General features: G+C 49.1%; 3 protein-coding genes across 3 annotated transcripts; 2 read left to right on the plus strand and 1 right to left on the minus strand.

Moving 5' to 3' along the window:
* Window positions 1-1,603: 1,603 nt before the first annotated feature.
* HOO65_010342 (Mediator of RNA polymerase II transcription subunit 12) lies at window positions 1,604-6,632 on the plus strand (the record flags this gene model as incomplete). The annotated part of the gene is made up of 3 exons (XM_071005258.1): window positions 1,604-3,040; window positions 3,115-3,330; window positions 3,387-6,632. The coding sequence occupies 3 exons, from the start codon at window positions 1,604-1,606 to the stop codon at window positions 6,630-6,632; spliced, it is 4,899 nt and encodes a 1,632-aa protein (XP_070862164.1).
* A 1,091-nt stretch (window positions 6,633-7,723) lies between these two features.
* HOO65_010343 (Rho GTPase-activating protein 27) lies at window positions 7,724-10,758 on the minus strand (the record flags this gene model as incomplete). The annotated part of the gene is made up of 6 exons (XM_071005383.1): window positions 7,724-8,004; window positions 8,106-9,237; window positions 9,333-9,532; window positions 9,620-10,229; window positions 10,346-10,399; window positions 10,552-10,758. 6 exons carry the CDS (start codon window positions 10,756-10,758, stop codon window positions 7,724-7,726), a joined length of 2,484 nt encoding a protein of 827 aa, XP_070862165.1.
* Window positions 10,759-12,396: 1,638 nt separating this feature from the next.
* On the plus strand, window positions 12,397-13,277 carry HOO65_010344 (Protein cms1; the record flags this gene model as incomplete). Its single annotated transcript, XM_071006084.1, has 3 exons — window positions 12,397-12,640; window positions 12,707-13,036; window positions 13,096-13,277. The coding sequence occupies 3 exons, from the start codon at window positions 12,397-12,399 to the stop codon at window positions 13,275-13,277; spliced, it is 756 nt and encodes a 251-aa protein (XP_070862166.1).
* Window positions 13,278-14,328: the final 1,051 nt, after the last annotated feature.

Raw genomic sequence — 14,328 nt, forward strand, 5'->3', positions numbered from 1 at the left:
TGTTTGCTCTTGTTTTGCTTGTTAGGATCTAATAGCCTTGATCATTGAGGTCAGGCCGCCAGCGCGCCCAAGCCAAAGCTGGGAGCCTGTCGTGCATGACTGTGGCAGCTGGTCGCAGCTGCAGCTTAAAGGCCCCGCGACTATAGGGCTTGGCTGGACCTGCAGAAATTGTAAGCAGGGCCGCCCTGTATCGGCCGGTCGTTACTACAAGGTTTAGCAGCAAGAAGTTGTTCATCACACGCCCCATTAGTGTGCGCACACCCACTAACGATAGATAGATGGATTGAAGAGGATACTTGGGAATACTGGATGGATTGAGCTGGTTGGGCGGGTTGTCGGACCCGTTGCCAAATCTGGATCCATTTTTGCAGTTTTGTCGGCTTGCTCGATTCGGCATCGTGCTTGCTTGCTGCTCGCTGCTTGCTGCTTGCTTGCTTGTCGCTCTGGCTCTGGCCTGACTTTCTAGCCGCCTTGCAGGTCAGACTCTGCATTTGATGGAACCGTTTATACTTGGCAGATTAGAGGGAACTAATCGTACTGTGCTGTGGCATAATACATAAAAGAGGCTTGTGGCAACATGCACAGAGAGCCAAGTACATAAGGGTAGCACTCGGGTGATTGTTGTTATCGTTCGTTGGGCATGTCACTTGCTGGAGATGGGTGGATGTCTATTAGGTACTCGTATTAGTAAGGGCAACAGCTGGGTCGGTTGTTTTTGAAAACGAGACTTTTCTGATCGTGACCGTGACTTCGACGCTGCTTTGTGCTCGTGTTCTCCACTGGGCTTCCTTTTTGAGCATTTCTTGATCCGTGATTTTCTGATTTTCGTTCTCGTCTTTTTTATTATCGCCTCTTGTCTTGGGTACGGCGGAAACAAATGAGGATAAAGTGAGAATTGGGGTTTGTTTCAACTCTGCGTCGTTTCTCTCGTGGCCTGTTGTCTCCTTTCGCATCCATCCATAAATTCCATTTCCTCATTTCCTCGGGGGTTTGTCCATCCACGCCACGTTTTTTTATAGCGTCTGGCTCCAGTGCTTCAGTGCCTAGCAGCTGTCTAGTAGTGAAGCCCCCCCCCTGGCTTGAGGCTTCGTTTTGCTTTTTCGCTAGTCGGTCGGCCTTTACTCAGCCACTAAGCCAACACTCCAGCACTTCCCAGCACTTCCCAGCACTTCCCAGCACTTCCCAGCACTGCTCAGCGCTACTCCAGCATTCAACTTTGCCCTATCACCGACCCACTGCTTGATTTGGCTGGTTCCGTCGCTATCACTCAATTAATATCCCTCGAACTTTTTGCTTCATCACCAACGCTACAACGAGGCTATATCGCCTTATCTAACGCTAACGCTCAATATCGCTCTATTCGAATCATTTCCCGACTTTATTCTATTCGCTGCCCTCCTCACATCCTACCTGTCCCATCGCCAGCCAGAGGCTACTCTACTCTCTCCAAAAGATCGCCTAAACCTTACCTTCCCTCTGCTTTGTTTATTGGCGTCAAACCTTTCCTTCACAGAGAATCAAATAAGGCACTGTGGCGGCCGTTAATCGTTCTATTGACTTGAATTGCATCATTGGCCATGGAACATCAACTGCACCTGCAATCATGACCTCCCGGACCCCAATGGGCGTCCAGCAACGCCTTCCACAACGAGCCATCGGTGGCTCATCATCAGCATCAGCATCATCATCATCATCGACTCTTTCCCACAACCCACAGCATACATTATCACAGCAGCAGCAGCAGCACCAACACCAACAACAACAACAGCAGCAGCAGCATCGCCATCCTCAACACCAACACCAACATCACCATCATCACCAACAACAACAACAACAACAACAACAACAACGCAATCTACTTTCGTTGTCGCAAAAGCAACATCCGCAATCTCCTTCCCGCCGCGACCCGCAGAACCACTCACAACAACAAGGCTCATTCGACCAAGATCCATCCGATCTCGCGCTTGCCGCCCAGAATCGCTATGGCACCCTGCCGCGTCACGGCGGCTCTCGCCTTAAGACGGAAGTGTCAAGTGATTCGGTTGTAGTCAAACCCCCAACAGAACCAGCGACTATTTCAACATCCATGCGCGTTATTCCGACGTCCGCCGCGTCCACTGTCGTTCCTACTGCTGCTTCACCCGATGGCGGTGCCAGCTCTGTCGATTCTGTCATGACTGATGCCTCGACTTTAAATCCCACAGTGGCGCCAGTAGACGATGGCCCCCCTCCCCTGCCAAAACGCCGAAGCCGCCTCAACCGTCCAATACAGACCACACAAGCCCCCGCGCGGCAACCTGCGGTCCAAACATCTCTGAAGAAAGACACTAGACCACGCCCATGGGCCCCGGAAACACCGCCCGAAGCCCCTCGCTTCAAATCGGGCTGGAAACCTGACCCGGCATTACGGATTGACGCTGGCTCTACATCCATTGTCCGGGCTACTAACTCAGGATTTGCTGACTTCTTCCCATGGACCGGTAATCACGCCGAAGATCAAATGTCTGAGCAAATCATCCGCTCTGGCTACTTCGATAAACCCCCCTCCACACATCCCGAGACCAATACTGCTCGGCCAACCGTTTTACCACAGATAAAACAAAAGACTGGTCTTACTGCCCTCTCCACTATCTTTGCTAGTGTCATGGCTCAGCGCCGTGCTACTGGCCAAATCACATCAACATCGACATTTAAACCCCCTCCTCGTGTCACCCTCACAGACACCAAGCGAGAGCTTTGGCTCAAGGACCTGGCTAGTCCAGCAAGCTCTCTTCGCAAACTTAGTCGCACTATTCCACACGGCATTCGGGGGAAGTCTCTTCTTGAACAATGCTTGAACAAAAAGGTTCCCATTGATCGCGCTGTTTGGCTGGCCAAGTGTGTTGGGGCTAACGAAATTCGCGCGTTTAAACGAAAGGGAACTTCAGGATCCATCGTCATAGGAGGCGAGGTGAAATGGATCCGAGATTGGACCGTTTTTGTAGAGCAATTTGTTGAGTCTCTTGTATCATCTATTGATTCTCCTGAATGGAAAGCCAAGGTTTCATACGCGCATGTCTCCCCCCCCCCCCCCCCCATCAATATTTCCATGTCAAAATGACTGTATGCTAACAGCCTGCTTACAGCATCCGATTCTCCACCAACCTTTATTCCGAAGGGCTTCTTGATCGCGACCATTACGTCGACTGGCTTGTCCAGTCTCTAGAAAACTGCCCGCAACCCAAGTTGCCAATATGGCTGCTCATTTCTAGGATTTACTGGGCCGATCTACTCAAAGGCCGCAAGAACGGAAAACGCCTGGTAGTGGCTCTTCTATCCCACCTTACTGCAGTAAGTCAATGCAACACAGGAGCCAATACTGGATTTAAGCTAACTTCATGGCATAGATATACAATGACCCCGACGGCGACGTACTCTCACAACTCTCAACCAACCTTGTCGTTCTTATCAAATCTATTATTCTCTCGAATCCCGACAGCTTCATTTCGCCTTCAACGTGGTTCAAACACAAAGACGCACTTTACGCGTACCTCCCCCCCAGCGACCCAGCATATATATCAGCCTTGAACATCATCAACTCTCGCAACCAATGGCTCTTATCATCTAACACAACGACACAGTCGACTGGACGCCAGGAACTCGTCCGTCTTCTCGATGCCACGATGTTAACCCCGCCCGCAGACGTAGCCATCCAGCGTTGCTGGAATCTCGCTAATGACAAACCTGTCCTGGCTCAAACTTTACTTGAATGGGGCACTTCAGCACACAGGCCAGGCTTTAGTAAGGTCTATGTTGCAGTGCGCTTTTTGCGGGAAGGTGGCCGCATGGGCATTGATGTAACCTCTGCTGTACTCGACTTTATTGACACCATTCCCATTACTGCAAACCATCGCAAGAAGGCACTTTATATTCTTGTCTCTGAGCTAGTGCGATCAAAAGATTTGTGTGTTTCTCGGTATATCTCTTGGCTTATAACGCAGGGAAGCCTCTCACAAGAATCTCAAGCCCATCCCGATGGGCCTTGCATGACCAGACTCTTGATCGAGCTACCCTTGGATTCATTGGATGAATCTTTGATTACTTCCCGGGCCAACCTCTTGCGGCGTGTCAACTTCTCCTGCAAGGAAGAAGCTGAAGATATACAAAATGCCTTGAAACTGGCGATGCAGTCAATCGGAATGCTACGAACAGGCACATTGACGCAGGAAGATTGCCCACCCCAAAGCCATACTAGTAAAACGCTGAAGGCTACCAAACTAGCCATTCCCATGCGTAAGAGTAGTCGTGCTCTTCAAACAGCTATAGGGTCTGCCATAGCCCAAGCCTTTGAAGAGCGTTTCCTCCTACCTGACGGATCACCGCCAATTACAGTGGCATCTTTCACTTCAGCCCGGATCCTACTCGAGGCTGGTTCAGACTTCAGTAAACTTGGTGTAGTCCTCAGAGTGTCAACAAAGAGCACCGACCCTGAAGTACTTGCCTGTTGTGCTGACACTCTGAATGCGAATATATTCTGCTTGGCTGCTCTTGGGGAATGCCGTCGCATATATGACCTGCTCCTTGAAGCTGGTACTTCCCCTCATATAGATAATACTGCGTCAAAGCGTACTTATTTCTCCGCTATGGCGTGTTTAGCAACTCGTATTCCTGGCCAGGAGGCCGTCGCCGAGCAGTTTCGTCAAAAGTTGCGTATGGCGGACAGGAACACAACTATAGACGCCTGTTCTCCTGTATCCGACAGCATGGCAACTGCAATCAATGACCGCGACTATGATCTTCCCGAGGAGATTGAAAAACTTCTGGCCAACGGAACTGTCGCTGATCCTAGTACTATGGATCGCATATTCCAAATGATTATAACAGGTCTTGAATCTAGCTGGGAGAAGGAGGAAGGCGATCGCCGACGTTCCCTTGCCCTTTTGCTCTCGCGTCTTCGTATTTTTGATCCTATTCGATTTGATGCCCGTATGAACGAGTGGCTGAGGAAAGTCATGACCAGACAAACCCGCCCATCACTAAACAAAATGTTCCCTCTCATTATCAGCCTTGGCTGCGTCGAATTGCTAATGGTGGTACGCGCAGCTTTGAGCGAGGCCTCAAGCTGCCCCTTACCTCGAACAAACAACACTTTTGTCCAAGAAGTCATGCAGCTTGCGTCTATTAATCCTCCCTCAAATGATGTCTTGGCTCCAGAAGAGAGTTATCGGGTTCACGTTCAACAGCAAATATTGCTACTAAAAAACCCCAAAGAACTACTTATGCTTATCAGAGCCGCACTTGAAGAATACGTCAGCCTCGGTGGCCGTATTAACTTGACCTCCGAATTTCCCCTGGATCGAAAAGGAAGATGGGATGCCATAATCCAACAGCTGCAGAGTCTCATCATTGCCGATTCTAATCTTGTTTCAACATATCTCGGCGGCAAAAGCCAAAACTGGGCTATGGGTAATCTGATCAACAATCTCACCACCCGGCTGTTACTTGGCACAGACACCACCCAATCTGACATCTCGTACGATGATATCCTCCAGCAAGCCAATGAGCTTACTCTTCCCTTTTGCCAACTCAAACTCTCGGTAGCCTTAACTGCTGATGACCCGATTGACGAGAATGGCGGGGAGGCTGGCTTATCGCAAATTGAGCTGTTCACGAAAGCTATGGAAAATGCCATCGAAAGCCGTCACGTTATGTGGACCAATGCCCTACCCCATCACAACGAAGATATTGCTCAGCAGCTTAAAGCTCGAGCTCAGGCTAAGTTCCTTGAGGTCATCCCATCACCACGCAACCCTGATGATCTTATCCGAACACCAGAACAGATCCAGATGGCCGAAACCCTATTATCGATTGTCGACTCGCTCTCTCGCGGTCGCACTATGCGTGGTGCCAGCCAGCTATCAGCAAATATTACCGAGAGGTTGAACGACCTTTGGGAGCTACTCATGATGGAAAAGGTGCCGGAGATGGCTCAGGTTCGCCAGCAAATTCTGACCAGCTGGCTGCCTGCAATGCTCAAGTTTTTGCTTCTACATGCCTCTCCAACAGACACCTCAACAGGCCCGTCCTCTGTGCCCACACCCACAGCAACAAGCAGCAGCCGCCTACAACCCTCAGGCTCCTCGGGCGCACAAAATGTGCGTCCTCGCCTCGTAATGATTCTATGTGGTATTCTCCTAGAGCTTGATGAAGTATCACAAAACGAAGCAAACCTAGCTGCTACGCCCGAGCAAAAGGTATTTGATGTTGCTCTCATGCTCATAGACGGCCTTTGTGACGAGGTCCGGATGCACTGCTCACGCACGATCCTGGCCTCACTTGAATCGCCTGGCCTCGTCAACTCTAACCGTACGTCGGACGCCCGTGTCCGCTATCTCTTCAGCCAAGCAAACGATATGCCCACCGACAGCATTCTATTAGGTCATCGTGACAAGTCGCTTCTAGGCCCTGGCGGACGAAGCGTTGCGCTCAAGCATGCAATGGGCCAGATGCAAACCCCTGTTTTGATGCAAACAGATAAATTAGTGCCGTTTGTTCTACGTCGTTGGGAAGTGCTTAGTGAGCCGACGCCAACAGTTGGTGAGAATGACACGAGCATTAGCTTGACGCTATTTGATGCCATTAAGCTGCAGTAGACTCTAGATCCTGGGAGTTTCTATTTCTTCTCCTTCGTGGACTTGTTATACTCGCAGACGTCTTTGATTTCTTTTCATTCTCTTGTTCTTTTCTTTACTACAACCCCCCCCCCCCCTAGCCTAAGGGCTACAGCCAGTCTCAGTCAGACACACACATCTCATCTTGTCTTGTTATCTGTTGGTTTTATTATCCTATTTTGCCTCAGGTTTTGCTTTTCTTTTATCTTATTCTTGTTCATGGGAGGGAAGAGCGGCTTATTTGTATGTTGCTGTTGTTATGTTACTATTGTGCTTTTCTTGAAACCAGTGTCTGGTTTATTGTGTTTCTTCTTTCCTGCTTCTTTTTTTTTTAATGTACTAAATGCGGAACGGAGGGACTTCTTCTTTTTCTTATTCATCTTTCCATCATTATCACGCTTCTACTACGTTGCCTTTTCCTTCTTCGCTCACTTTCTCTCTGTCCGTTTGCCTATCTCTTGCGGTGTTTGTTTGGGTCCAAGGCTTTTTTTATTGTTTCATATTTCAAATACCGTTCCCATTGTATGTGTGTTCTAGCGTCACGATGAGGTAGGGTAGGCTTTGGTGTTCTGTCCATTTACACATTCACTAGGCGTTCTATTATAGTTGCTACAGGCCATAGTTTCAAATGCTCTTGTTTTTACCACAACCACTCAGGTGAACAAAAAATTAACATCATGATGTTTATGTCCGGATTCCTAAAGGCCAGACAAGAACAAAGGCTGTTTTAACGTATGTGTATAAAGGTTTGTCGGTTCACTTCTATTCATCCAGCGACCAAACGAAGTAAGCCATCCATCATGTCCTCTCAAAAAAAAAAAAAACAGATGTGATACTAAAACCAAAGAGAGAAAAAAGGAATAAAAACATCACAAGAAAGCGCATGAAAGATGAGATGCAGCAAAAGAGAAAAGCAAGGGGAATAAACATGAAAACAAGTTATACAAAAAAAAGGCAAAAAAGCAAGGAACCCTCAATAAAATCTTATAGGGTTCTTCCCCGTTCATACACTCAAGAAAAATAAAATAAAAAAAGGCTAAAGCAAATCACGGGCAGGAGAAGCCGCGTGTTGCTCAGTCGTCATCGAAGATCTGGTAGGTATTCTGCAAGAGAGTATCAACTACACGGATCTGCCATCCAGCATCAGCCACGCTAGTGCTTGGGTCCGAAGAACCCATGAGCGTCGGACCGAAAATAACGGCCAGATTGTGCGAGTTCATGCGGGTGATGTGGGAGTGCTCCATGACTCTGTGAAGGTGCAGCGTCAAGGCACGCAGCGTGGCATAATTAGGGTCGGGGAGACTGTTGATTATGGCATGCAACGTGTCCCTGCGCAGGGTATCGTCTTCGATCTCTGTAGAACCAGAAGTTGCGAGGTTAGTGGCGCGCTGCAGAAAAAAAAAAAAAGGGCTGGTTGAAATAAGAAGGGAGAAAGGTACAGGACTTGCGACTTACGGGCTGCTTCAATTAGGCTCTGATGGTTCTGGCGCGTCAGCAGCGGGTCAGGCAGTTCGCGTAGGAACAGCTTTAGGAGACCCGTGACAGAATTGACGTCGTGGAAAAAGTTTTCGGGTACACGGAAGTCAAGTTGCGGCATAGTAGAGTCTGTATCAAACATATTCTTCAGACGGGAAATATGAGCCTTGCTACCGTTCTGGCGGTAAATACCCTCCATGCTAAGGCCGTACAGATCCACAGCCTGGAGGCACTGGATGACGATCATGGGCACTGCTAGACTATCCCGCTCATACAGCTGCTCCAACGATAGTCCAAACACCCTCTTGGAAGGATCGTAGTTTCCGCTGGGCGAAGAAGCCGGTGGGGGTGCATAGGCACGCATATCGGGACCCGGGGATGTCGATGATTGCGGTGGTCTGTGGGAGGTGAAGCTTGAAGATGGCGGCGGTGGCGACGATGAAGATGGCCGGGTGGTTGGGGCAGCGGAGGAAGATGTGGCAGTGGGGTTGGCGGGCGGAGTAGCTGGCGAGTTGATTGACGACTGGAGCTGCAAGTGCGAAGATAAAGGCATTTGAGCAGAAGTGGCGGGCGGTGAAGCAGGGGGATTATTGAACTGAGTCATATTTGAGTTAGGCTGGCTCTGAAACGAAAGTGCGCCCAACTGTGGCGGGCCTGTTGCGCTCGTTCCGCTATAGGATATGGATCCATTACTATTGGAGGATGGCAACATTGGCGTCTGGTTGCCTGCAGAGCCTGGGGCTGTTGTTGCAGTAGCAGACTGAGAGCCGGCCAGTGGTTGTGTAACTTGGCCGGGGGCCGGTGGCGACTGTGGCTGAGACTGGGACTGAGACTGAGAGCCGCCAGCAGTGGTTGAAGCATCAGGCTTAGGCTCGTAGCCCAGCATCGAGCTTATGCTAAAGTTTCTCGTATGCGACGGGGCTGGTGAGCTTTGTTGCGAGCCTGAATTTTGCGGGTTGGATGGCTGGAAGGCGTTGGAGCTTAACGGGCCATTTGAGTTCGACTTAGGGCGCAGGTTGCTGTTACTGGGTGGCGAGATGGGAGTAAACGAAGTTGTAGGGGGGTTCGGGGCAGCTTGGTAAGACATGCCTCCAGGTGTAGGTCCGAGAGTCTGCGCATAAACAAAAAAGAGGCCAGTCAGTTCTACGTGTGCTGATCAGAAGAGAGCTGACTCTACTCTATCGCCAAAAGGGCCGTTACACTTACGGGGTGGCGCTCATAATTCGGGACAGGGTGCGAAGGCGGCAGCTTAGAATACTGTGAAGCTAGATACTCGCTCAAGTCCTTTTCGTTGTTGATCCCCGCGACAATATCGCGTAGACTTAGGCTACTGTTGCTCTCGGCTTCGGACTTGACCGGGCTCACACAGAGGCCGTTACTAAGCAACAGCTTCTCATTGTATGACACTATTAATGCAAACGCCGTGTTAGTTATTAAAATGCATATCCCAAATATCCCCAGTTGTCCTGGGCCCGGACTGGCAAGAACCTCACCAAACTTCTGCATCTGCATCGCCAAGCCCGAGTCAGTTTCCCGGATGAGAACCTGGAGGGCCGACACGGCTTCAGGACGCGACTTGGTCATCAAATCACTCATCTCGCTCTGCAGTGTTTGCACGCGAGTGCGGTAGTCGGTGTCGGCAGCCTGGGTTTTTCTTAGTAGGTCCTCTTCTTGCTGGGCAGCAGACTTAGAGGCCTTGAAAAACATCTTGTTGGATTGGCGGATGTCGCCGGTCTTTGCTCTTTCGTATTCGTCGGCAATCGCATCATACTTATTCTTAGACTTGCGCATAGCAGCCTCAAGATCCGAGACACGCTGCTCAGCCGAAAGGCCTGTCGCCTTCCAGACTTTGCGGTTTCGTTCGGCGCCCGTGGCAAGTTCCATGAGTTCTTCTGACATGCGGTATAGAGTTTGGGCAAACAACATGCCGTTGTCAGCCATATGGTCCTGAATGGTAACAGTGCCTTCGTATGCTATGGCAAAGGTACCCTGCTTGTGATCGGGGCGGTTGATGTTCTCAAAAGTAAGGCGACACAGTTTCTTGATACCTTGAGCATAGTCGTCTTCGAGCAGCGAGCGTTTCTTGAGGAAAGTAGCAAATTCCTAGAGATAATAGGTCAGAGTTGTCAGGCGAAACAAAGCGGCTATCAGTTGATTTGATGGAGGGGGACTGGGCGGCAGGAGAGAGTGCCCGAAAAGTTTGCATTTGTTTGGCTTACCTTGGCGGCTATGATGCTCTGCTTGAGGCGGTTTAGCATGGTATAAATGGCAATCTACGGTGGTGAAGCCGGAGAGTTAGTTATGCGATTCAAAGCAAGATATCCGTAGATGTCTGTAAATATATCTGCATGTATGACCCGTTGGTGTGTCCGTGTATACTCATTTGTCTGTCGTTACTTGCCTCGGAGCCCAGGACCTCGTTGACCTGTCTCTCAACTTGTCTGTCATAAGGGCTTTTTTCTGGTGCGACTTTGTCAGCAGTGCCCGCACCAGCATCATCAGCAGTGCCATTGCCATTGCCACTGTTTTCATCGCTGGAATTGGCCGGGGCACCGGCATTGCCAGCACTCTGTGAGAGATCAACAGTGGAGTCGGCAGCCTCGATAAACAGGCTCGCTCTGTTTTGGACCATATTTCTTCCCAAGATTCTGGCCGAAGTATCGCACCAGCTAGATCGATGGGAGAATTGATGCGAACTGGAAAAGGTCAATCAGATCGCGATGGAGAAAAGGACTTGTACACGGCTAAGCGGCTGTCTATCGCTAACGAGCGAGCCAGGCGAAGATAGGGTATGATTTTGACTATTGTGTAATGTATAAGGCGGGAAGGACAAGACGACAACGGCAGCGGCAGCGGCAACAGCGAAACCTTGGTATAGAAATTCTAAGAGAGCGGGGTTTTTGCCTTCTGTTTCTTCAATTTCGTGGCGTCAAGAAGAAAAGGGCTCGCGGCTGTCGCGATAATGAATAATCGGAGAGGCGGCTTCAAATGATGGATGGCCCAGTCGGAAATAGTCTAGATGGGTTGGCAAAGGGAGAAGCGATGGAGAAGGGGGGATATGATGAGTGAGAGAAGAGTTGAATAAACCGATATGTTTGTACTGTTCTGTATTGTATTGTATTGTATGTATTATATTGAAATTGTATTGTAGGAGAGCCAAAGTACTAGGCTAGACTTTGCTCCAAAAAAGCATTGACCCAAATCGCCCCAAATAGGGCCAGGCTAAGGCAAAGGTCTTAGAATTTTGCAATAGTGCTGTATGTGCACTAAAAAAAGATTTTCCAGTGCCCACCGCCCCCCTAAAAAAAGAAACAAACACTAAAAAATTGAAACAAAAACGAAGATGACGAAGCTATGTGGGTGGTGGTATGGCACAAAGCATCCGACAAAATCAGGCTCCGAGAAGGCTGCTGCTGCTCACACGGTAACAACGCAAAGAGCCCAACAACCGGGACGAAATCTTGCGTCGCTCACGATATATACTGTGACTCGCCATAGCCCGTCCATTACTACTACTACAACTGCTGCACTCTCGCCCAAATCCAAATGCCCAACTGAGACCTGTGGCGTCTGTCAAACATCTCCCAAATGGCCCTTGCCCCCTGTAACTCCAATACGAGCAAACTTTGTGCCATTTTCTCGTGATCAGAACGTCTAGAAAATTACGTAGTGCCATGCATGCTGATCATACCACATGCAAAATCTTGACTAGGATACTGTCAATACCCAAAGCATGGCTCTGCGTCTCTTGCCCACCAAAGTTCTCCATGCCCCAGAAGCTGATAATCTTCCTATAAGCAACCACTAGCGACGCTATACTGTATTATTTGCAGGCGCCTTAGGCTTCTACATGCCTCTCCAGGGGGCTATGACCCCTGTAACCTCTCTAAGCTAGTGCACTGTTTGGCCGTGCGCATACAGTGCGGTACTGTCTTCTCTCTGTCGCTCCCTGCACCTTCAAAAATTTTGCGATACCACAGAAAACTGGCTTCGTCCTGCTCGTGATATTAGCCAGCACCATCTTCGACCTCGCCATCAAGAAAGCTCTCCCTGTCGCATAAGCATACCAAGCCATATATCCATCTCACTTTAGTTCCCCGATTTGAGCAGAAGCCCCCATTCGCCGTTTTTATATCGCATTCTCTCCATACTATTGCCATATCCTCTGTCGTGTCACATATTCGCTGTATCATTACTCTGTCAGAAATCTACCTAGTAATACCCGCTGTCTGCTTCTCTCTAGCATCTCTTGTCATATTGCTTATTTGATATGTCAAAGCCATCTACCAATAATAAGCGTCCCCTTGAGGCGGACGATGCCTCGCGCAGCAAGCGCCGACGTAGAGGAAACAAGGCCAGAGAGGAGGAGAACGACCTTTTAAACATGGAACTCAAAATCAATCATCTATTCAAAAACTTAGACTCGCAGTTGACAGCCGATCACTATCTGCGACAGCTGACGCGCTTTGGTGCCGACCTGAGTCCCATCGAGCTGGCTGACCTGACTATCTCCAGTAAGTTACTGAGCTAGACCAACACTGCATTTCCCAGCACAGATTTAAATTAACTCTACCCTACAGCCAATGCTATAAAAGACACGTCATCATGGACCCAGGACAGAGTCACGGAAAAGCTGCCCGAGTTTCTTGAAAACTTCACAGACAACCCCGAGATGTTGTCGCGGGCAGATAAAGCCAAGGGCACACCTCACACCATTGTAGTGTCAGGCGCGGGCTTACGCTCGACTGATATTGTGAGAGCGCTGCGCAAGTTCCAGAGCAAAAATTGCACAATCGCCAAGCTATTCGCCAAGCACATGAAGGTTGCCGAGCAGGTAGAGTTCCTAGGCAAACATCAAACTGGGCTATGTGTTGGAACTCCATCGCGATTCTTGGATCTAATTGAAAACGGTAGGCCTTTGCTCCCTTCCCTTTGTCTCTAGTACCTCGTTTTTAACGCTATCCTTTAGGTGCCTTGAAGCTGGAAAAACTAGAGCGTGTAGTCGTCGATGCTTCGTACATTGACCAGAAGAAGCGTGGCGTTATGGATATGAAGGACACAATGATGCCGCTGGCAAAGTTTTTGACCTGCAAAGAGTTGCAGGATCGCTATTTAGACAACGAGCGTCCTGTTGGTCTGATATTTTACTAATGCGATCAAATCTAGCGTCGGAGGGCAAAGTCAAAATACAAATGCATAGATAGAATAGAACACCATGGTATCGCCCAAGCTAACGTCATCGTAACCCCTGCGTGAATGCAACCCTAGTTATATCTCAGTATTCAAACATTCCCTTAGCTACTCACAACCGAAAAAACCCCACTGTCGCTGTTCAGCTTTGACCGTCATTTTTCTCGGCTCAAACATAATTTCGCCTTGCACCCGAGATCTTGTACATGGAATTGGAATAGATTAGTGTTACCTATACCTTTATTGCGGTTCTTTGCGGCTTTGTTCTTTCATGGAATGCGTTCCACGGGTAGATCTCAAGGCGCAGCAACAAGCAGTCAGCAAGGGCCCTGAAACTCTCCTCATTCCACATGGCTTAGAAGGTCTAGTGGAGAAATAAGCCGGTGTTAACGTTAACTTGTGAAACCAGACAAAATGGGTGTCGGGAAGAGGAAGAAAAAAAAAGAGCGAACAGGACTGGATACAATAAGAAGGAATATTGACAGATAGAGAAAACAATGTCACCATGGGAGGCCGCCATGCGCTGGAATTACGCGAACTTTACTTTTTCGAGAGGATAGGCGGGCTGGCTGAGAGATTCTAGCTTGCCGTGTACAGCCCGTCCGATCATGCATGATATAGCTGGTAAGCTAGCTGAGATGGTGTCAATAAGGAGGAACGAAAGGACCATTAAACAACTACCGACATGAAGAAAGACCATCAAATAAAAATGGATGGGTCTGAAGAGAATTATGGAAAAAATACAACGTCGCTTAGCCAGACAAATAACCATTGCTCTCCCCTTTCCCTTTACGTAGTTGCATTGATTTTCAACAAGCTTGTTCACGGGCCACGGAGAGTGCTGTGAGCCGTGAACCACGGGCTATAGAGAGGAGCTTGAGCCCCGAAGAGCAAAGCCATGCATGCGCCGCTTTGTATGCAGGGGAACAGGGAGGCCGATGTGCGAGTCGAAGTGGGCAGCATGGAAGAGGAAAGAACTCCGATACTGTTTATCGTCTTGTTGGTTGCATGT

This window comes from Ceratocystis lukuohia (assembly GCF_044167205.1).
Source record: "Ceratocystis lukuohia strain C4212 chromosome Unknown Supercontig1_pilon, whole genome shotgun sequence".
Lineage (NCBI taxonomy): Eukaryota > Fungi > Ascomycota > Sordariomycetes > Microascales > Ceratocystidaceae > Ceratocystis > Ceratocystis lukuohia.